The sequence below is a fragment of the Lissotriton vulgaris genome, chromosome 7, assembly GCF_964263255.1.
Source record: "Lissotriton vulgaris chromosome 7, aLisVul1.2, whole genome shotgun sequence".
Taxonomy (NCBI): domain Eukaryota; kingdom Metazoa; phylum Chordata; class Amphibia; order Caudata; family Salamandridae; genus Lissotriton; species Lissotriton vulgaris.
In genome coordinates this window covers 1,762,901,588-1,762,923,813 of record NC_141695.1, presented here as the reverse complement: position 1 = coordinate 1,762,923,813, position 22,226 = coordinate 1,762,901,588, and the positions used below count along the sequence as shown (strand labels likewise).

Here is a 22,226-nt window from a genome sequence, read left to right as displayed (position 1 = left end):
ATAAACAAATCAAGCCATTTACAACACTGTACATTGTCATTTATTGAAGCTGTGAGAGGTCCTCTGATATAATTGTCCAACTGAACCTGGTGATTTGAATTTTAAGAGGTGATATACTTTATGTTGTAAAAAAGAGAGATTTGTATACAAATGAATGTAAATGGTGAGTGCAAAACTTAGTAGAAGTTGTTTGAAATAAGAGATACTCTGGAGTTGGAAAAAGGTTGGTGGAATATTGTGGCAGGACAGAGAGATCCTGTATGGAGAAATGCATCTGAGAAATTGATATTTGCACCCTTTTCTTCTCCACAGAAAGTGTTCCTATCCCTGTTATTCAAGCTGTGACTCAGAACCTGTTAGAGAATGGATCACTGGTTCTGGTCTGCAATGCATTGGGCACAGACATCACCTATCAGTGGAACCATGATAACAAATTGATTACTTCTGGAGGAAGGATTACTATTACTAATAACAGCAAGACCCTCACTCTTTCACCCTGCACCAGGACTGACTCAGGAACCAGCTTCAGCTGCAGGGCGTCCAACGCTGTCAGTCATTCCACCAGCAGTCAATACACTCTCACCGTCAGCTGTAAGTATGACCAGGAAACCTGCTTTTTTTGTAGAGTAGAAATTTTTGTTGCAACTTCAAATCTTGATTTTATCTGATTAAACTTTAGACTTTAAAAAAAGGATATAAAGATAGATGCTGTATCATCAAGTTAACCGCATACACTGCTACTTCAACACATCTTGGAACATTAAAAGTAGGCTGGAAACCACAGCGTGGTGATAGAAGTCCTCGACCCTCATTACAAATGGCCTCTTAATACCTTGGTAACTCCTCATTTTTTAATGCTCCCTCTTGATGCAGCTGATAATGAGCGAACCACAGGAGTTAAAGATATCTGTGGTATCTGGCCTCCATGGGGAAATTCTGTCCCATTTAAGGCTGTAGTATTACCTTTAATGGGCAGTCATTTTGCAACTTTATTGGACAATTAGAAGTTTTGGTCTTAGATGAGGAATGTTCCAAGTTCAAGTTCAAAAGACCTTTATTCGAATTTCATAAAATTCATAAAAGTACCACATTAAAACAATTCAATTACATAACAGATTAAAATTACAGATTTCATAATTATTAAAAATCTAATACAACTCTCATAAGACTATTTTCAGGGGTTTTCCATCATTTTACGTACACGTGTTATAAGTCTCAAAAAAGTGCTAGTGCGATAAGTTAGTTCATCTGTATCCAGGGTAAGTAACATTGAATAGGACTCCCCTAACGAAAGGGGTCTTTGTTTTCTAAAATAAGGAGTTAAAAACCAATTCATGTATTTTAAATAAAATTTACAGAAGAATAGAAAGTGCAAATCGTTCTGTTTACTAATGCCATCACACGGACATGGATTGTAATGTGTTGTGTGTTGATAACCCAGGGGAAAGCCCAGTAAAAATTTCACTGAACCGGCCCTTAGCCGGAAACAGCAGTGATCTCTCCCAATTGGTCATGGGTAAAGTGAGGTAGCGTGCAAGTGGTCTCCTACATAAATCATTCCTCATATAACTCACAACAGTTGATTTGAGGATTTCCCTTTCCATTCGTTCAGAGTTATAAAGTGCATACAGTGCTTGTTTGACCTCAATTTTATCTTTGGGTTCAATCCTGCTTGGGTTGGAGAAAAGATCTCCCCTGTCCACAGCACTCAATGTTTTTAGGACTCCCGCAAGCCAGGGGATCGCCATGCCATGGTCACATTTAAGGCAGTCTTTTATAATATTTTGCGTTAGAATGGCTGAATTATTCCTCCAGATCCTAATCCAGAATAGTGCTGGTCTAGTTCTAATAAAATCACATACATAGGGGAGGTTTAGTTCCTCATGACAAATACATTCGGAAGATGAGATTGAGGCACCCAGTATTTTTCTACAGAATCGACCTTCTTCTCGCTGGATACTTGGATTTTTTTCCCAATCCCCAGACCTCAGCCCCATATGTAGCTAAGGGTAGGCACTGCAACCTAAAACATTTTAAAATAGCTCTAGTGGCACCTATTTTCTTTGGGCGGGACAAGCTCGAAATAGAATTGGTGGCTTTCGAGAAGTTGCCCATGGTGTGGGCCAAATGCCCACGCCATGAGCCGTTTGCAGCAAAAACCAACCCTAAATACGGGCATGTAGTTACAGATTCTAATTTGTCTGTCCCTATATGTATAGTGTTGAGCTTTCGTTTCCCGGGTCCACATGGCATAATAAAAGATTTTTTAAAATGTACACGCAGATCTAAGCCCTCCATGTATTTGACAAATCTTTTAACAAGTAAACGGAGGGCATTTGGTGTTCGGCCCATGAGTACCGCATCGTCTGCGTATAATAAAACTGGCAATGGTTGCCCCTGGATTATTGGTACATCACTAGTCACTTGTTTTAGGGTTTTGGCTAAACCATTAATGTAAATAATAAACAACAGGGGTGCTAAAACACACCCCTACCTTATCCCTCTGCCAATGTTGATAGGTCCAGAAACTTCTCCACCCATCCCAATCCTGACTTGTGCTTTGAGATCAGTGTGTAGGTAGGCCAGAAAGTTAACAAGAGCCTCATCCAGTCCATAATTCAAAAGGATTGCCCATAGTTTAGATCTATTCACTAGATCGAAGGCGGATGAAAGATCCATAAACGCAAGGTAAATAGGAGACGATAGGGCAACGCTATACTTATCAATTATCAGTTTTAAATTCAGGCATTGCTTAACCATCCCCACCTTGCTCCTGAATCCAATCTGACACGGGTCCAATAGACCCGTATCTTCAGTCCACTCTACCACCCTATTGTAAATTACTCGCCCCAAGATTTTTAAAGTATTGTCCAAAAGGGAGATCGGGCGGTAATTCACTGGGTCCGACCTCTCGCCCTTTTTATAAATTGTGACTATAGTACTAGTTGCCCAGGTAGTGGGCATGGGCACTGTTGGCAGGCTATTAAAAACATTGAGGAGGATTGGTGCCCATAGATCCGGACTATGCTTAATTATATCTATGGCAGTCCGTCAGGACCTGGGGCCTTGTTTCCAAGGCTCTCTTTGATAGCTATTTCCATCTCATGGAGATCGATCTCTAAGCCGCGGAGCTGTCCAGGAGCAAAGCTAGTTGATTCCTTAAATGGTGCGGCATACATTTTGGAAAAATGGGCCTCCCAGGAGGTGCTGGTTATATTGCAGCTAATTGGGGTTAATTGTTTGCCCATTTCTCGCATTTTTCTAACAACTGACCAGAAGGGGCCACTGCTTTTCAAGTTTGCACTTCCAACCAGCGACTCCCACTGTTCTGTCAATAATGCAGCCTTTCTTTCAGCTATTTTAAGTTTATAAAATTTCCTGGCTGCCTGTAGCTCCGTTGTGCGCCTTGGTTTAATGGTTAATGCCCTGCGCAGTTCCCTGTTTGCTAGTGAGCAGGCAGAATCAAACCACCTTGGCTCTTTCCCTTCCTTTGACAGTGGAACTGACAAAAAAGTTTTAATGACTAGACACAGTTTACCAAAGTCAGAGATTATCCTGTGACAGTTCCCATCTATGGATAAACAAGAGTTGATTAACTGGGGATATTCCCTTTTTAATATTGCCCCACTGTCAACTCCCCTCCTTTTTAATCGCAGGCCGTCACCAGAGGGTGTAATGTCTCTTGCGCCATTTAAGTTAGCATATACCTGGCTAGGGCCTAATTGAAGAGTCACTGTGAGGGGGTTATGATCGCTAAACGATGTTTCCATCACTGTAAATTTTGTTACGCGGTCTAATAAATGGGGGGACATAAAGATAAAGTCAATAGTGGAGAAGCAGTCCCTGCCTCTGAACGTGGGAGCATGATATGTGCTAGGAGTGTGGCTTGTATCCATAGCATTGCTGAGAGTATGCTCAGTTAGTATGTTAGCTAATTCAATGCCCCTTCGTTCAGCTTGATCTAAGTGATTTCTATCCTCAGTCCAGCAATTCTTTGGGATTTTCGCATTAAAGTCCCCCCAATTAAAATCCCTGTCTCCTCCTCAGTTTCTAAACGGGTTTCAAGATTTCGTAGGTTTTAGAGAGTGCTTCAAAGTTCTTGTTAGGTACAGAATGAAAATCGTTATTATAAAAATGTATTAAATAAATCCGGGCCTTTCGCTTGAACTCCAAGATCTGTATGTTCGGGTTCCCTCTTGATAGGTCTCTGATTGTACCACCGGCCAGTATCTTGATCCCAATGAACAAGCCTCCCACTGCACGTCCTGAATCAGGCTTGGGTGCTGTCACACTAAAGCAATGGTAGCCCTCTATATGTAGATTCTCAACAGCCCATGTCTGCTGAAACATGATAATATCTTTGCCATCCAATAGCTGGACCCATTGCGGGTCTGACAGTCTTGATTCTAACCCTGCTACATTCCAACTAAGGATTGACAAGTCACAATGGTTGGTGTGGCTAACTGACTTGCTCCTATCACTCATAACTATACTCCACTTAGAGTTGGTTAGTGTAGGAGATACATCCTCTTGTGTAGTTATAGGTGTGGCAGTGTGGTGGTGCGCTACTATTTCCTGGGTTATGTTGGCTAGTGTTGGTGATAAATGTTCCTCATTGTCATTACTTTCTTCTTGATGTCCGATGTTACCCCTCCTTTTCCCTAGTCAGTCCTGATCTTCTAAATTTGAGAAGGCGTGTTCAAACCGGTTATAGGTTGGGATGTTATATATGGGCCTCAACTCGTTCTGAGCCAAGTTCCGGTTTAAATTTGAACTTAAATATGGCCTCTCACTATGGTTGTGCAGGGACATAATGGGGAAGTATGGGTGTAGCATCGGGTGTCCTGGGAATGGGGCCTGGTGGCACTGGGCAGGGCCGTTCATAAAGCTAAAATCTTGATTCATTTGGTGCAATGGGAGTTGGTTCCTGGTACCAAGATTTGGATCCTGATGACACACGGCCGGGTTATTCCTGGGGTTAGAGTTTGGGGCTAGGTGTCTGTAAAAGTAGCCCAGAGGAAGCAAGGTCGTATTAAATTCCCAGGGTGAGGGCAGTGGGGCATTGGCAAGGGTTTTTTGAGCCCATTGAGGGGACCTGAAATTTGTAACTATGCAATCCTCCTCAAACTTTTTTCTCAGCGGGCCCCCCCACCCGACTCTTTGTGTTTGAATAATCTCCCTTGCTCCTTCCAGTGGAAAATTACAATTTATAGATAGCCAATGGAGAATCCTGTTTTTGAGGGTGATGGGATTTTCCTCTTGGTCATTCCTTAGTTTGGGCACATTGACTAAGACCAGCACGTACGCCCCGCTTTAGGGCGGCAGGCTGATGCGGGTAGGAATCTTTCTCGTGTTGGTTGCCATGTTTGGTTCAGGTTGAACTATAGGGCAGTTTTGGGCGTCATTTTTGGTTTGTCTGGTTGGGACCCTTTTACTTTTATCAACATTATGATCCGTTCATTCCAAACTAGCTACCTTAGTCGTGTTGGAATTAGGGGCATGTTTGGCTAGAGGTAGGTTTTTGCTTGTGCTTGGTGTAGGCATCGGGGGAGTAATTTTATTGTAACCATCTGTGTTTGTGTTAGCCCCGTTATTTTTGGCCTTGGTTCCACTTAATATCCCCATGTTGGATTTATTTGTTACAGTCTGCCCTATGCCTAATTTTGTTACATGATCATCCAACACTCTCAGCCTCTTATCCATATTTAGGATTTGTTGGTTGATTGGCCCTAAAAGGGTAAACAATAAGGTCTCCATCCTCCCCCAGAATCCTTCGTTCTCCATCACTGCGCTATCTTCTGTAGCGTGGGTATCTATTTCGTTAAATTGATCTTCCCCCTTATCCCTTTTCCGCTCTACAGAAGCGGGAATCCTCCGACGTTGCTTGCGCCCACCCTTGTTTCTCTGTTTTTTTGGCGATAGCTCAGTGTCTAGGTGTTTCAGTTTTCTCTTAGCTTTTTGCCCCCTGGTTCGCACAGGAATACTGTCACTTTTGTCCCCCGCAGTGTTTGATATGTCAAGATCTGGACATGGGTCAGTGCCATCTATATGTGCCAGGTCATTTGCCAGTGGTGCACAAGAGTCTTGACTCATGTTCATATCAGACCTGAGCATAGTGGGAGTTGATGATAACCTGCTACCTGTGGTAAATTGTTCCGGGGGGGGCCGTGTCCACAATTATGCAGTTTTCATTAGAGTCTGTGCCTGGAAGCCCTGCATAGGATGCGGAAAGTAGAGAATCCAGTGAGTTATCTTGGTTCAAAGGAGGGGGCAAGCTTGGTGGGAGCGAAAAGCGCCTTTCAGTGTTCTGGATGGCTGTGGCAACAACGTCAATGGTCTTCCGGAACATTTTATCAATGGCGGTCAAACTTGACCGCGGGGTGGTGGTGGTTGTTACTGCCAGTTTGTGCACTTCTTTTGGCCTAGACACTGCCGGTGTTCTTTTCCCCATGATATGCGTTTAATTCGGATTAGTTATGTAACAAATGTTTATGCAGTTTAAAATGCTCTTATCACTGACCTGATAACAGGTGAGTTTTAGGAAATGCCCCTGTCGTCCTCAGAGACCCCCGCTCGACCGCAGGGACCTCTGGCTTTTCAGCGCCTCCGTGCGCGGTTCCCGGTGGGCGTGTCACCGCTAAGGATGCTGGGGGCTGTAGATCCCCTGACAGCTGCCACGTGGTGGGAAGCGGCGGCCGGAGACCAGCTACAGCAGCAGCCCAGCGTGTGCCCTGGTGAGTTTCAGGAAATGCCCCTGTCGTCCTCAGAGACCCCCGCTCGACCACAGGGACCTCTGGCTTTTCAGCGCCTCCGTGCGCGGTTCCCAGTGGGCATGTCACCGCCAAGGATACTGTGGGCTGTAGTTCCCCTGACTACAGCTGCCGCATGGTGGGAAGCGGCGGCCGGAGACCAGCTACAGCAGCAGCCCAGCGTGTGCCCCGGTGAGTTTTAGGAAATGCCCCTATCGTCCTCAGAGAGATGAGGAATGTCACACAGGGTGTGAAAATACTGCGCTCTTACCTGCTTGTTTTTCCAAAATGTAGTGCTCCTTTGGGGCAGGAAATCCAATAAAGCCACTTGTAATTCCCTTCTTGCTGATGGGGCCCAGAGATTGTTACTTTTAGTTTATAATTAAGCATGAGAAATCTCAGGGTTCCTTTTAAACAAATCATATTTATAACACATTACAAACAAACAATGTTCAGAATCACCGAATTTTAAAAAGCTAATTACAGGATAGCCCATTTTCCATGTATATTCACCCAGTGATTGTAATCCAGACAGAGCTGAGTTTGACCTCCACCTCTGTATTTCATCGCCACTGTAACAGGGATTCTGCGTAAACACAGTACTATGCACAGAGACTTAGGACCTCAGTGAATTAGGGTGTGCCAAAACTTACCTTAGTACCCAAAATCCCCTACCTGACTAGCAATCAGTGTCACATTAGCTCTTCGTCCTATAGCAAAGAAACCAATGATTAGACAACCTAGAACATGCGACTTAGGACCATCTCAGGAATGGCGGGAAGTGAGAACACACTTTTGTTATACGTTCATACCAGTCCACAGCAGGAGTAAAATACAGACACGGTAAGGTTAAAAGGTTTATTTTACCGACGTGATCTCAAGCACAGTATTTTAATCAACATAAGCATACATATTATTAAGAATAATACTGTCAGCATGGTTACAATTACATAGAATACAAATGGAGGAATCATATTACAATGATAGTGCAAACAGGTGATGAAAGTGCCTATGTAAAGCACCCTCCCTATCTAGGAACTATGTATTATAAAACTATAGAAGGTCTCTAGAGCTTTCTGAAGGGGACCCCATTTACCTGTCCGCTCAGTAAGTGTAAATTATATCAGGATCGGTTAGTCTCTCTGCATGCCTGGAATCTTCCAAGTGTGTTCAGTTCTGGCAAGTGTGCTATGATAAAGGCGCCAGAATCCTACTCGGCTTGCAGCTGCCAAATTGTTGTGTCTAGAATGTGTTACACGGACACGCCAATAAACAGGCTCGCATGTTATGATAACCTTGGCGTCTCAGCACTCACTTTACACACTGGGGACACAGTGTATGTCTAGAGATGTCGAAAAACAAACCTTTTCTCATGTATAGACCTTCGTGAAAGCTAACGCAGCAAAAACAGCTAAGCAGTGTCGTGCGCAAAAAGCAGCAAAAAGGAAAGATGGCGTTTAAACTTCTAATAAGCCATGCTAACTTAACATGCACGCAGAAAGAGGCCAACAAAGCACACTACACCACTTTACTCATTTTCTCTGCCCATCTTATTGAAGGTAAGGCTGGTCTTTTTGCTCTTGCTATTTCTAATAAGAGGTTAAATCCCCTTTTCAGTGTCTTATCTTGGGAGGCCCTTGATTGTATACTCTTAAAAGCTTCTTACATTACCCTGTAATTTCCTTCTTGCCCTTATAGATGCAGTTACAGCCTGACGTCTCATCTGGTAGGACTTGTTGCTCAGGTCCTTAATCATTCCGGTCGACTACTTCCACTCTTCACAGTAACTTCTCAGCATATGTTACCAGTTGGACAAGCTTTGTATTATAGGCACAAAACAGCACCAACCTGACATCTATTGATAATAATGATTCATGTACACATAACCATACTTTTCCCAGGCTTAAAGAATCTCTTCATACTCTCTGATTGTATTTCCATGGGCTATTTTTGAATGCTCATTTGTGCATTAGTTTCAGATCCAATCTTTAACCAACAGTAGCATGTTAAGAACGCGGTTCACGAAGCAATCCACAACAGGTAAGCCTTCAATATGTGCTTTATTTAGGGAATAAGTACACTCTATAAGGGAATGATGCCATTCAACTGCTCCCAACCAACTGAAAACCCAAGAACCCACACAACATTCTGGTTCTCCCCTAACATTTTCTTACCTTCCTAAAATACTGATACCAACATCCAACACATATTCCCTCCAAAATATCATATAAGAAGAGGTTAAAGTTATTAAAGGGAAATGTAAGATTTAGTACTTAAGACACTCACAAAGTACAATATTTGGTTAACACAATCCTGCTAGTACACATGGTGGAAATACAAATTATACATAACGCAATCCCACTGATGCAGAATGGAGAAAATGTCATCCCACCATATAACCCTGGAGATAACCAAGTAAATGTTCTCCCTCGGACTGTGACAAACTTGTACCTCCAGGTTTTCTTGGACTTTCTCAACTGCTACTTCTTAGTCAATGACTTCACTCCCCATACCTCTCCTGCACACCTCAGCTACATGTCTTAAAGTCCCACGTTTGACCTCTGGGCATGCATTATCACCCTCGTGTAACCATTCATGTCACCACTTGCACAACTCTTGCCACACAACTAATACCAGCATTATCACAATGTACACAATGTAGATTCCACACCTTCCTGTCCTCACACTTAACAGCCCTTCCCAAAACCTTCACAATATTCAAGGTTTCTGACCAAGGCGATCCCCTCTCTACACAAAGCCTAGTTTCTTCACTTGCACATGCTGACCTACACATATGTTGTGCTTCTTCCTATTAGTAATAGGACTACGTTTGGTTTGTGTTTCATAAGCGTCCACTCTCCTTCTCATCTAAGGATCACCATCCATTCCAAATATCATCTCCTTCTTGTTTCTCAACCACCAAGAAACCAATTTGGAAGAACACTTCCTTCCGCCAAAAAGCTCAAATGGCATCCTGCCAGTTACTAAATGAGGGGCGATCCTTTAAGACAACAACATTTTCTGAAGAAACTTTTTCAAAGGTGAATCAGATTTTATTGCCAACTGAATGAATTCCTTTATGACTCTATTGAAGCGCTCAACCAGGCGATTAACATCAGGATTGTAATATAACACCCTCAGATGCTTAACATCACAGTCCCTTAAGAATGACAGAATTTTACTTGACGTCTGTTGCACTCCGTTATCTGAAACCAAAACGTTTGGAATGCCTTTTCTGGAGAAAACATCTTCTAGGAATTTGATAACCCCTTCAGAGATAATGTTATCTGATTTGCATAATTCTGGCCATTTAGAATAATAATCAATGAACACTATGAGATGCTCTTCCCTAGAAGGTAAGGTGGGAAGGGGCCCAATAAATACATAGGCTAATCTCCGCCATGCATAGTTTGTAATGGTACAACCACAGGTTTAGCTTTTTTGTCACTTGTGCTACAAGCATCCCAACTCCTTACCCACTGGTCCACAATGGCAAGCACCACATCCTTCTCTATTTCCTGCATCAACGCCACTTCGGATAACTGCGGTCCATATTCAGATTCCACACTTATACCCAAAACAACATCATCATATGTGAAGGCCATATCACATTCACCTTCATAAATTTCTCAGTTTTAGAAATTGGGTTTCTGGTTGTCAGAGGCATGCACCCTGACCAAGCAGGGACCACAATCTTGGTCAGGCTAAATGAGATACACACCCTAAATTAACCAGTTCTCACACTCAGGTAACTTGGCACAGAGCAGTCAGGCTTAACCTAAGAGGCAATGTGTAAAGTTTTTGTGCTATTATAACACACACTATGTACGTGGATGGGTGTGAGAAGAAGGAGCTGCTCAAGCAAAGATGGAGCACTGCACTTTTTAGGACGTGAACCATCACTCACCCGAAGGTGGCATGCTTCATCTTTGGATTCATTCCTCTCACTGGGACCACAAGGAACCCAGTGTGGGCTACGACTTCCCTAGGGTAGGAGTGGAGGTTTGTTTGTAATAAAGATGAGCAATGTCAATGTATAGGAGTGAGGAGCAGATTCCATGACTCATGAGAGAATAGTAAGAAAAAGTGTGATCTAAAACTATCTCACAGTGAATGAAAATGATACTTTATTTTGATGCCCCAGTTGGATAGAGTTAAGATGAATGTATAGGGTTTTCTATAAATGCCCTATCTCATGTGGTCAACATGTTTCTGCCAAAGAAACTCAGAATGTGGGTAGTGGACCAAAAACACAAACAGCACCCAAACCGTTGATCACCTATACTGTTTGCGACCAAAAAGTACGTCCTTGTGTGCAAATCTTCTAAATGCACCCCGTGCCCGAAGATGCCTCTCTTCCAAAGGGAGAATAGAACAACAATGCACAATAGGAGCTGACACACAAATAAATAGAAACAAAGTCAAAGGAACACAATCCAATGGGACACTTTCTTGTGAATAACAGTGTCTAAACAGTTAATGGGTATTGTTTCTTCCTTTATTATGTTATATTCCATTCATGAAAAACCATCAGCCAACATGCTTTATCCATTTAAACATTGGACTTCTTCAGGGTAGCTAAGACGTTAATCAACTATGAGAATCTAAAGGCTATGCACCAATGGTCAAGGAGCAATTCCATAACCAGTGCTGGTATAAGGCAAAAGTTGAAAAGGGATTCGAAGAACTCAGGCATAGAAATGTATGGTCAAAATACAATCCAAAGTTCGGCCACAAGCTCATGGACAGCACCATTGCACAAGTTTACAGTAATTATTTGAACAAATCAATGTCAAGGTGCTAAAGTCTTTAGCACCTTGACACCGATTTGTTCGAATAACTACTGAGTTCTTACAATCATTTTTTCTTCTTTATGTCTTGAATACTGTCCCATGTTCTTTTTTAAATATCATGATTGGAATAAAAGTATTTAATTTCCTGTTTCTTTATTGTATCACTTTGTTGACCTTTGTCTTTTGTCTATGTTGTAAGGGGCAATTGTTCCTGTATAATTAATTGTACCCTAGGTCCCTCCCTGATTACTTGAGTTCTCTTGTTCTTTGCAAAATATAACTTTCTGAAAGTGGCATTTTCAGATTTGCTACTTAAAATCAACTTCACCATAAATTGTGATTTCAAATTGTAAGTCCAGACTTAAAATATCTATATCTTCCTAATTGGAAATTATACTTATAAAATATAACAAGGTAATGCCAATGTTAACCTATGAGAGCGACCGGCCTGGCAAGAGTGAAAAGTGAATTTAAGAGTTTTTCACTACCGGAATAAGTAAAACTTAAGAGTACATGTCCTACTTTTTAAATACATTACGCCCTGCTCTTAGGGCTGTCTTGGGCCAACTTTAGGGGTGACTTATATGTATTAAAAAGGGAAGGTTTGGGCCTAAGAGGGTTAACTTGCCAGATAGACATGGCAGTTTACAACTGAACACATAGGCTCTGCAAAGGCAGGCCTGAGACACATTTAGAAGGCTACTTAAGCACGTGGCACAATCAGTGCTGTAGGCCCACTGATATCATTTATTTACAGGCCCAGGGCACTTGTAGTGCACTTTACTAGGGACTGGTATGCAAATCAAATATGCCAATTTTGGACAAGCCAATGTTACCATGTTTTAAAGACAGAACATTTGCACGTTAGCAGTGCTTTGCAGTGGTAAAGTGCCCTGAGCACAAAAGCCAGCAAAAATAAAGTCAGCAAAACAGGAGGTCAGAAGACAAAAAGTCAGGGGAAACCATGCCAATGATGCCAGGGTTAACACTGAGCCATTACTGATTTTCAACAATACGCACCATAAATCATCCGCAACAGAGTTATCCTTCCATGGGACATACACAATGTCGAAATGGTATATTTGCAATTTCGAAACCAAACATGCCAATCGTGGAGTAACATTTTTCCAACCACCTTGTTTCAAAATATTTACCAATGGTTTGTGCTCAGTACAGATTTTACATTTCCTCCACCATCCATGCATTCAAAACTGTTCCACAGACCATGTGGTTGCCAGTAACTCCTTTCCAATCATGGAATAATTCCCTTCATCCTTTGTCAAAGTTCAAAATGCATACTCCACAATCCATTCAGTGCCATGCTTCCTTTGAGATAAAAGTGCACCAACATCATTCACACTGGCAACCACCAATATTATGCAATCCACTCCCAAAGGAAATTATTTAAAAAATGGAGCACACTATATTTTTTTGCTGATTGCAGTAACATTTTCTGCTTGTTCCTGGCCCCAACAATATCTAAACATTTTCCTTAATAAGAACCATGAATGCTCCTCTTTGGTAGCATAATTTCCTACATAGCGTGCATAAAATTAATTTTGACCTTAAAAGGACATCAGTTGTTCCATACATGTAGGTTCAGAGACATTGATAATTGATTCGACTTGGCTAATTTTTGGACAGATACCATCTTTCAATATCACATGACCCAGGTATTCTACTTGCTGTTTCCCAAAATTACATTTCTCCCCTTCAAACTTTAATCCTTCATTCACTCTTGTCATAAATTACCATCATGCTCAATTTTGTCCTTCCCAAATATTAAAATGTCATCCTGAAATACCCTTGCTCCGTTTACATTCTGTAAAATCCTAGACATTACTCTCGGGAAGACAGAAGAGGTACTTGCAAGACTAAAAGGCATCCTATTATACTGTAGCAGTCCTTCGAGTGTTATAAATGCTGTTCAATGCCTTGATTCATCATCCAATTCTTTTTGGTGGTACGCATTAGTAAGATCAATTGTTGAGAAAACAGCAGTATCATCAATGGACAACATTAGCTCCTGTAAATTAGGTCACAGAAATTCATAAAGACAGATGGCTTTATTCAAACATCTCAAGTCTACACATAGTCTTAAATCCCCATTAGACTTCATCATCATCATTATTTTCCTTTATTATAGCTCAGTTGAACCATAGAAGGGTACAAGATAAAACATTCTTTAAAAAATATAATAAAAGCAAACAAATTAAATACACAGAGGGAATACTTAAGTCATTAAAATGCAGTTTCTTTCAGTAATTGGAATATTCAATACAAATCGTTGTCAAAATGCAAATTTCCAAGAAGATTTATGTACACGAATGCTCATTCCCCTAAAAGAATGGCATCCTAAAAGGTCTGAATATGACAAAACTTAAAAACAAGGTAAAACAGTAAAAACTTTGCAATGAAAAAGGGTAAAATCATGATTTAAAAAGATGACCCAGGCTAAGTAAAATAGCCCATGTGCAAAAAATAGCCTTGCGTCTTATTTTAGTGCATTATTCCTAGTATGTCATTTTTGAAGACAAGTAACTCCAGATTGATTTACATATTCTTGAAGCAGTATGGCGATCACTAAAACCAAAGAGTCGACAAAGCGGAATAGTACAATATGAGCGTTATTTTCCATAGGCCGTACAAAAAAATAAAACATGATCATCATTCTCAACTATTTGGTAACCCATGGAATAAGTGTTAGATATAGTTTCTTTTTTGTTCTAAGAACAAGTGAAGGATCCCTAATCTGAAATTGATATAAAGTGCTTGTGTAACTGAAATAATAATAAAGTTAATCAATTACTCAAAATCAGGTAAGCAACATGCAGGAATCTACAAGGCTGTCCAAGGAGACAGCAGATATTTTAGCTTCTGTGACAAAATTCCAGTATCTCATTTTTAGTTTCTCATGAGCATCTCTAGCCAATTATATAACCAAAAATCATTCAAACTCAGCTTAGGAACCTCGTTGTTTTATGTGATAGCCAGAAATGTTGTTAACGGATTGCCCATCTAGTAGAGCTCTAACACAATCGCTTTAGGTACCCAAAGCCTCCTTTGTCTACAACCTAATACAGTATTGGATTGGCCTCAGGGTGGTAATATCAAAAACGGAGCTAAGATTCAAATCGAATCTTACTGGGGGAGTAGGGTGTATTAGCGGGGAGTCTCAAGAGAGATGTTTCAAAGGAATTTTCAGCCTTTTTAGAGCATCAAGGTTTCAATGGGCCTGTAAATCTTCCTCCTACAAGGCTTCCCACAAATGTGGATCTTCTATATCTCAATGGGGGGTGCGATGACAAAAGCAGACACTCTTTTGGTGAATCTTATAAATGCTCTTTGTTTTAAATATAACACAGTATTCTCAATCTGGGGCAGCCATCTGTATGAATCATTCAATCGTGCACACAAATTTTCAAATTATTCAACCTTACCCAATATCTGACCCTCTAGAATGACCTTACCCTTGGTTATTTTACCAAATATTTGTTTTTATCACTTTAAATTTCTAAGCCGTGGGGCGTGGCCATGGAGGCGACCAAGATGGCCGCTTCTGCCTGAAGCTCCGCCGGTCGGGCGTGTTTGCTTCCGTTTTGCCCGATGTAGGAGCGATCTGACTCTGCCGGACACTGTCCATCCGTGCTCGGGGGTATGCGGCTCTCGGTTCCATGGCTGGAGGAGTGGCGCGACTTGCCCAGAGGGATCTCTGAGGTGCCCGGGACGACGCTATGGCCTGATCCATAAGTTTGCAGCGCCACCGGGGTTGTAGGGAGCCTGTGCCCATTGCTGCCCTGTAGGTGGCCTTGCTGCCTGTCTCTGCCTTCGCCCCCCCTGCCATTGCCCGCTCCCCGGCTGTCGCCCTTTCCGGTCTGGTCCCTGGGCCTGGAGTGGGCCTCGGGCCTCTGCGGCCTAGTGCACGCCTTGGATCTGGGGCCTTGATTTCTGGGGCTGGTAGGTCGGGGACGTATCCGCGGGAGGGTTGGGTCACGGGTTGGGGCGGGTACCTGGGGCTCTGCTGTGGCGGCTAGGGCTGTCTGGGCTTCCCCCCCTCGGTGCTCGGGGGGCTACCTGCTGCCTTTGGTATGTTGGGGCCCGCACTAGGGGTCCCCCCATGATGCATTGGGCCCGTTATAGTTTTGGTTGTGGGACTCCCTAGGGGTGCTTGCGATGGTGGTGCTTGAACTGGGTCCCCTGCTGCCACCTCTTCACTGCCCGATCCTGCCCTGCTGCTGTTGGCTGGCCTGCCTGAATCCCCGGGACCCCGGTCCCTGCCTGCAGTGACAATACCTCTGCTTTTGGCTGGACATTGTTGGTGTGTCCTGCTTTTTCTGTGGCCCTCTGGGCCTGGCCGTATATGCCTGTGCTGTGCCCAGTCCCTTCCTGGTCCTCCTTCTGTTGCTTTGTTTTGGGACCCGCACCTGGACGATGTCTCTTTGCCTTGACCTGGTCGCTGTCACCTGTATCAATCCCTGTCGCCCACTGATTTGGTCTGCCAACCATCGCTGGCTATAGCTGGGCTGCCTCGCTTTGGTGTATGGAGGAGGCTGCTCACCTCCTTCTGGATTCAATTCTTTACCTTTCTCTCCACGCGAGTCGACTGAAGGAGCCCCCTTTTTCCACCCACTTGGTTCACCTACGCTCATCGCGAGGCCTGCGCTGCTGAGCACTTATTGTTGGGTCCAGTGTTTCCTACTCCCCACTTTCTGTGACAATGGTGAAAAAGGACCCCAAGCAGCCCAAGCTCCAATTTGATAAAACCTCGGGCGCTGCGGTGGAGGCCCCGGCTGATCAATCCGCGGAGGTCCCGCTTCCCCAGGACGCCAAGGGCTTGTCCCCCCTTGTTGCAGCCATGTTGGCGGAAATGAGAGAGGGGTTTAAGACTCTGGAGGGCCGGTTTGACAGTCTGGACACCAAGTTGGCTGGGATGAATAAGAAAATCCAGGCTCATGACCGTAGATTGGATGTGGTGGAATCCAGGCTCTCGGACGTCGAGGACGGGGCTTCCTCCTCCTTAAAGCGGATGGAACGGGTAGAGAAGATCCTCAAAGAGGTCGCCATTAAGAACGAGGATTTGGAGGCCAGGAGTCGCCGCAACAATATTCGCATTCTTGGCATACCAGAGTCGACAGCCACTGGCCGCATGGACTCGTTTGTGGAACAACTACTCTTGGACCTCTTTGGCAGGGAATCTTTAATCCAGGGCTTTGTTGTCGAGCGTGCTCATAGATCGTTGGGCCCACGTCCCAGACCTGGTCTACCTCCAAGGCCCATCATCGCCAGGCTCATGAACTTTCGAGATCGTGACACTGCCCTGCGCGCGGCTCGTGATCTGGGAGAGGTCCAGTGGCAAGGGAGCAGACTCTCATTCTTCCCGGATTTTACCATCATGGTGCAAGAGGCCAGGCATAAATTTCAGGGGGTTAAGGCAACGGCGAAGAACTTGGGACTGCACTACGGCACGCTTTATCCAGCTTGACTGAAGGTGGACATAAACGCCAGGTCACGGGTGTTCGACACTCCCGCTGAGGCGCAGGAATTCATCCGTGATTACAAGAAAGGTCATATGACTGAGTCTGGGGGACCGAGGCCTTCTTCCCCACAGTCACAAGTATCGCAGTCAAGTGTGGACCTCTTCTCCCAACCAGGGACTGGCTGATTACTTTTCATGTTTTTGTGCTCCTTTGATGTGTCCTATCAATGTTTCTTCTTTAATATGTTCGTTCCGCAACACAAAGTATTTGATTGCTGCTTAGCCCGACCGGTGTGGCGTTGCCATGCCCCATGGTGTTCACCACTGTGGTTTTCTTTATTGTTTGGATGTTGCACAGTGCTTCCTTTGCTCCTCTCGATTTGCTTAGATTTCCTTCACACAAGTGCAGAGTTAGCTATGTTTGGGTCTGCCTCTTTTTGGGGTGTAAGAGGTTGGGTGGGGGTGGTGGTGGGTTAGTTCTTTGTTTAGTAATGGTTTTTGCAGCTTGCAGGTGTCGATCATTATTTTATGGTATGTATCAGATGCACGTAAAGTTTTGATTGTTTTGATGCAATTTGGATGGTATAGCTAGGGAATGTGCCCGTTCCTTCCGGGCTTTCACTGATCACATGGAATGTACGTGGACTAAATAACACCAAAAAGCGCAGACAAGTACTTAATTATGTAGCTCGACACAAGGTTGATGTAATTTTTATGCAAGAAACTCACATGTCTAGTACGGACAGAGTCCCGATTGCCTCTAGCTGGGGCCCCCATAGATTCTTCTCCAATTACAGTAGATACACTCGAGGGGTTTCCATCTTTATACACAGATGGGTTCAGTTTGCACTCTACAACACGCATCAGGACCCCAAGGGACGCTTTTTGATTGTTTCTGGATTGATGATGGGGCATAGGGTTACCATGTTGGGAATATATGGCCCGAACACTGACTCCCCTTCCTTTTTCCAGTCCTTATTGACTCGCCTCCTCTCGATAGATACTGGGCTTTTGCTCATGGGAGGGGACAATAACCTTCTGATGGACCCTAATAGGGACAGCACCGCCACATCCCCGGACACCAAACCTCGTGCCCGACAGGCCCTCAGGGAAATTTGTGCGCAGTATTCCTTAGTTGATGTGGGACTCCAAATACACGCTCACCTCCCCGCCTTCACCCATTATTCTGGGTTCCACAACACTTGGACGAGGATTGACTTTTGATTGGTTTCCCCTGGGGTGGCGGGCTGGATTGGGACAGTCCTGACTCTCCTCCGCACCCCCTCTGACCATTCCCCGGTGGTCCTGCAGTTGCATATTCCAAGAGCTGGGGGCTATGAGAGGCAGTGGCGATTCCCTGGATGAGCCTTAATGAATCCCGTTTTAGCGAAGAGATTAGACAGGCTATTGAAGATTATTTTGAGTTGAACACCGGGTCGGTTGACACATGGGCGGTTTTATGGGAGGGCTTCAAGGCTTACATCAGAGGGGTTTGCATCTCGAAACACGCTGGTGTCCTGCGCGATCTCCGTTCCACTTTAAACCGTGTCAAGAGTGATATTTAGATCGCAAGTCGCTTACTGCGCCCTCTGAATCCATTGGGGCACGACGGTTGGAGTTGCTCGTGGAATTTAGAGAAGCCGCCGACAGAGAGCTGTCGTTTCTTAGCAGGCATCATGTAGCACGGCGTTATGGCGAAGGTGAGCGCCCAGGTAGGCTCTTGGCCAACACATTGCGTTCTCCTCGTAGTACCACCTATCTCACTTCTATGGTAGGCCCTGGTGGCACCCCTTTACACTCCACCCCGCAGGTGTGTGACCTATTTCTCTCCTATTACAAGTCCCTTTATACTTCTTGACTGTCCGGTGATTTAAGCGACCAAGAGAATTATTTATCAGAGATTGCTTTGGTTTATTTGGAGCGTTATATGCAGGACTTTCTTTTGACACCTATTACCCCTGATAGTATTGTTGAGGCCATTGATGCCCTACGTGCCTCTTCAGCACCTGGCCTTGACGGCTTTTCTGCCGACTTCTACAAGGCATAAAAGGACATCCTGGTGCTGCGCTTAGTTGAGGTCTATGCCGAGGCACTTGAAGTCGGTGTCCTCCCCCCTACGTTTTGGGAGACGGTAATTATTCTTTTGCCCAAACCTGGGAAGGACCCCAAGCTCTGTGGATCCTACAGGCCATTATCTCTATTGAATCTGGACTATAAAATCCTGGCCAAGGTCGTCGCCATCAGGTTGTCATTATTGATGGAATTCATTATTTCTCCAGTCGGGTTTCGTCCCACATAGGTCCACCTCTCTTAACCTCCAGACATTGTTTACAGTGTTGCACAGAATTGAGCCCTCTACCCCAGCTGCCGCTATCCTTCTCGACGCAGAAAAGGCATTTGACTCTCTTGAATGGCCCTTTTTTCTTTCGGTCATGCGTCGTTTGGGCATGCCGCTACGGTTGCTTTATTATATACTAAACCCACGGCTAAACTGCGCCTTAATGGCACTCTTTCTGATCCTTTCCCCTTGTCGCGTGGCACGAGGCAGAACTGCTCCCTATCTCCGCTTCTGTTCATTTTGGCCATGGACCCTTTAGCTCGGCAATTCCAAGAAAAACACCTACAATGCGGCTTGCAATTTCGTACTGGTCCCCAATTATTATCCATGTATGCCGATGATACTCTTCTTTATGTCCGAATGGCTCAAACCTATCTCGCCCCCTTTAATTTTGGAAATTGTTCGGTTCGGCGGGTTTTCTGGACTCAGTATTAATTGGCATAAATCTGTTATTTTCCCCCTACCGACGGGCACCACGGCCTGGCAGTGCGAGTTCCCATTGGAATGGTGTGATGACGCGATTAAATACCTTGGAGTCCACATTCATTTTAACACCGCCACTATGATACGCCTTAATTATGGTAGAGCGATTAGCTCGGTAGAATCACAGGTCGCGAAATGGTTACGCCTACCTCTGTCCATAGCAGGCAGAGTCGCCATTATCAAAATGGTCGTCCTGCCCCGGTTTTTGTACCTCTTTAATAATATTCCCATTCCTCTTACCAGGGCCTTTTTTTTGCAGCTGCGCTCCCTATTGTTACATTTGGTATGGGGAGATAAAACTCCCCGGGTCAGCTGGAAGATTCTCACTTTGCCACCGGACAGAGGTGGGTTTGTGTCCCGGATTTTTATTTGTATTATTTGGTGGCACAGTTGGAGAATCGCAGCCTTAAGGCCCGGCGGCGCAGGGTACGCCTAAATCCCCAGAGTTCACCTGCCTTATCAAATACAGAGACACAGACTCTTCGTCTGGCGTAGAAGATGGTATTTATTAGCTGCAACTAGTACAGTGGTCTTAGAAGTCGTCAATGCAACGAGGTTCAAAAGAGACTGCCACTTAACTCCGTGGTGCACAGGTTTATATACGATACAACACAATGCAAAAAGGCAATTACACACGAACATGAGCTATAGGCAAACGTTAGAGACTAAGACAACTCAAATTCCCGGTCCCGTTTGTCACTCGACCCCTTAAGTAAATTACAAATGAATCCACATTATTCGATTTACAAGCATAGAAGTACACAGCTGTGTGTTGTAGAAGGACATTCGTGAAACAGGAGAATGCAGGAGACATGTAGTGAAGGACAGTAGATAAGATAACTTAAAGGAAACAATGGTGTGAACCAACATGTAGTCCCGACGGGGATTAATCAGCTCAGACAGGAATTAGTGTACTCGGCCAGACCCTGACACTCGCTAGTAAACATAAGCAGAGAAGAAACCTGACACGCAAAGGCAGAAACGACAAAAACATCGCGTTCGCCGAGCTGCCTGAGTGAGGGCAACATAATATGGCAGCAATCACAAAATGGAGGCTGAGCACGAATTCGTAATTTTCAGAACCTCAGACCCTCCTTTTGTCATTACTCAGGAAAAGACAAACTAACTCACGCTAATCTGAGTCAGAGTTGACACTGATGTTCATAAGGTCTTCAAGTTGTTGCTGCACCATCATTCGAATATTCTCTGTCTTCTGAGTAGCAGATTGTGGAACACATAACGTAGCCAGCAGGCCACAAACTGCAGGACCACATTGCACACATACACAACAAGAGAATATGACGGCTAAGATTGCTCCAAGGAACGTTAAGATCTTCCATCCCCAAGTTGACAATATTCCCCAAAACCATCCCATAAAAGACCAATCTCCTTCGTCCTGGTGAATCGACTCGGAGACCGTGTGCAATTTGGAAATGGCTTGGTATACTTCCGGAGCGTCGTCTGGAATATAAATGCAGCAACTAGATCCGACCAATCTACAGACACCTCCTCGGTCTGCTAAGATCACATCTAATGCAATTCGATTTTGCAACATCAAGAAACGGTCAGCCTGAAGCTCTGCTGTAATGTTACCTATCGCACCTGCAGTAACATTAATAGTAGTCTCAACCACTCGAACCAATTGCCAATTGCCTAATATGTCTACTGTTAATCATCGGGCCCCAAAAGGGAAGGAATCCTTTAAGGAAATCTCCTCCCTCTTGTTCTGCCGTGTCTTTGGCATCAATTACACCTCTGCTATGCCTAACTCTGTGATGGTCTGACAGATCCGTATATGTAGGGGTAAGAAGGAAGGAAAGCTATGTAACAGGTTCCAGAAAAATTGGAAGGGAGCCAGGTATGAGCTCAGTCATTGCAGACAAAATACGTTCCTTGTGACGGAACCAACGGAGGAAAATCAAGGGACGAAAAGAAGTAAGTGTATGCGCATTTCTGCTGCATGTCAGCTTTCCTGTTATTCATTTGGAGACAAAAATTACCTTGATGGAGCACAGTCCATACTGGGGAAGACTCACCCTTTTTAGTTTTGTCACCAAGAATAGAGACATAGTGGGTAACATTCCATCCATCGTAAGCTCTCTTCTCATCTAATGGAATCTTATTCTTCTCTACAATTTTAGCCATTATCACTATTCCTTTTATCAGAGAGCTATGACTGAAATCTAGTCCATTCCCAGAAGTTCTTACAGGGCTTCTAAGTCTGTTGTGGTATGCAGCTGAGAACATCGTCCGATAAGCCCAAGCTGAACGTTCGTATGAGAAGGGAAGAACCAGATATGGCATTCCCTTTTGCGCATTATGTGGCATAAGACCGCACACCCAACAGTCAGTCATGTTAATAGCCAACTGATGTTGGTGCAACAATT

General features: G+C 44.1%; 1 protein-coding gene across 1 annotated transcript in view; it reads left to right on the top strand.

The window, feature by feature from the left end:
• LOC147706610 (cell adhesion molecule CEACAM5-like) overlaps positions 1-22,226 on the top strand; it is a 771,610-nt gene that overhangs the window by 17,993 nt on the left and 731,391 nt on the right. The window contains exon 3 of the mRNA XM_086929639.1: positions 313-591. Within this exon, the coding sequence (XP_086785765.1) occupies positions 313-591 (279 nt within the window). The remainder of the gene's footprint in view (positions 1-312; positions 592-22,226) is intronic.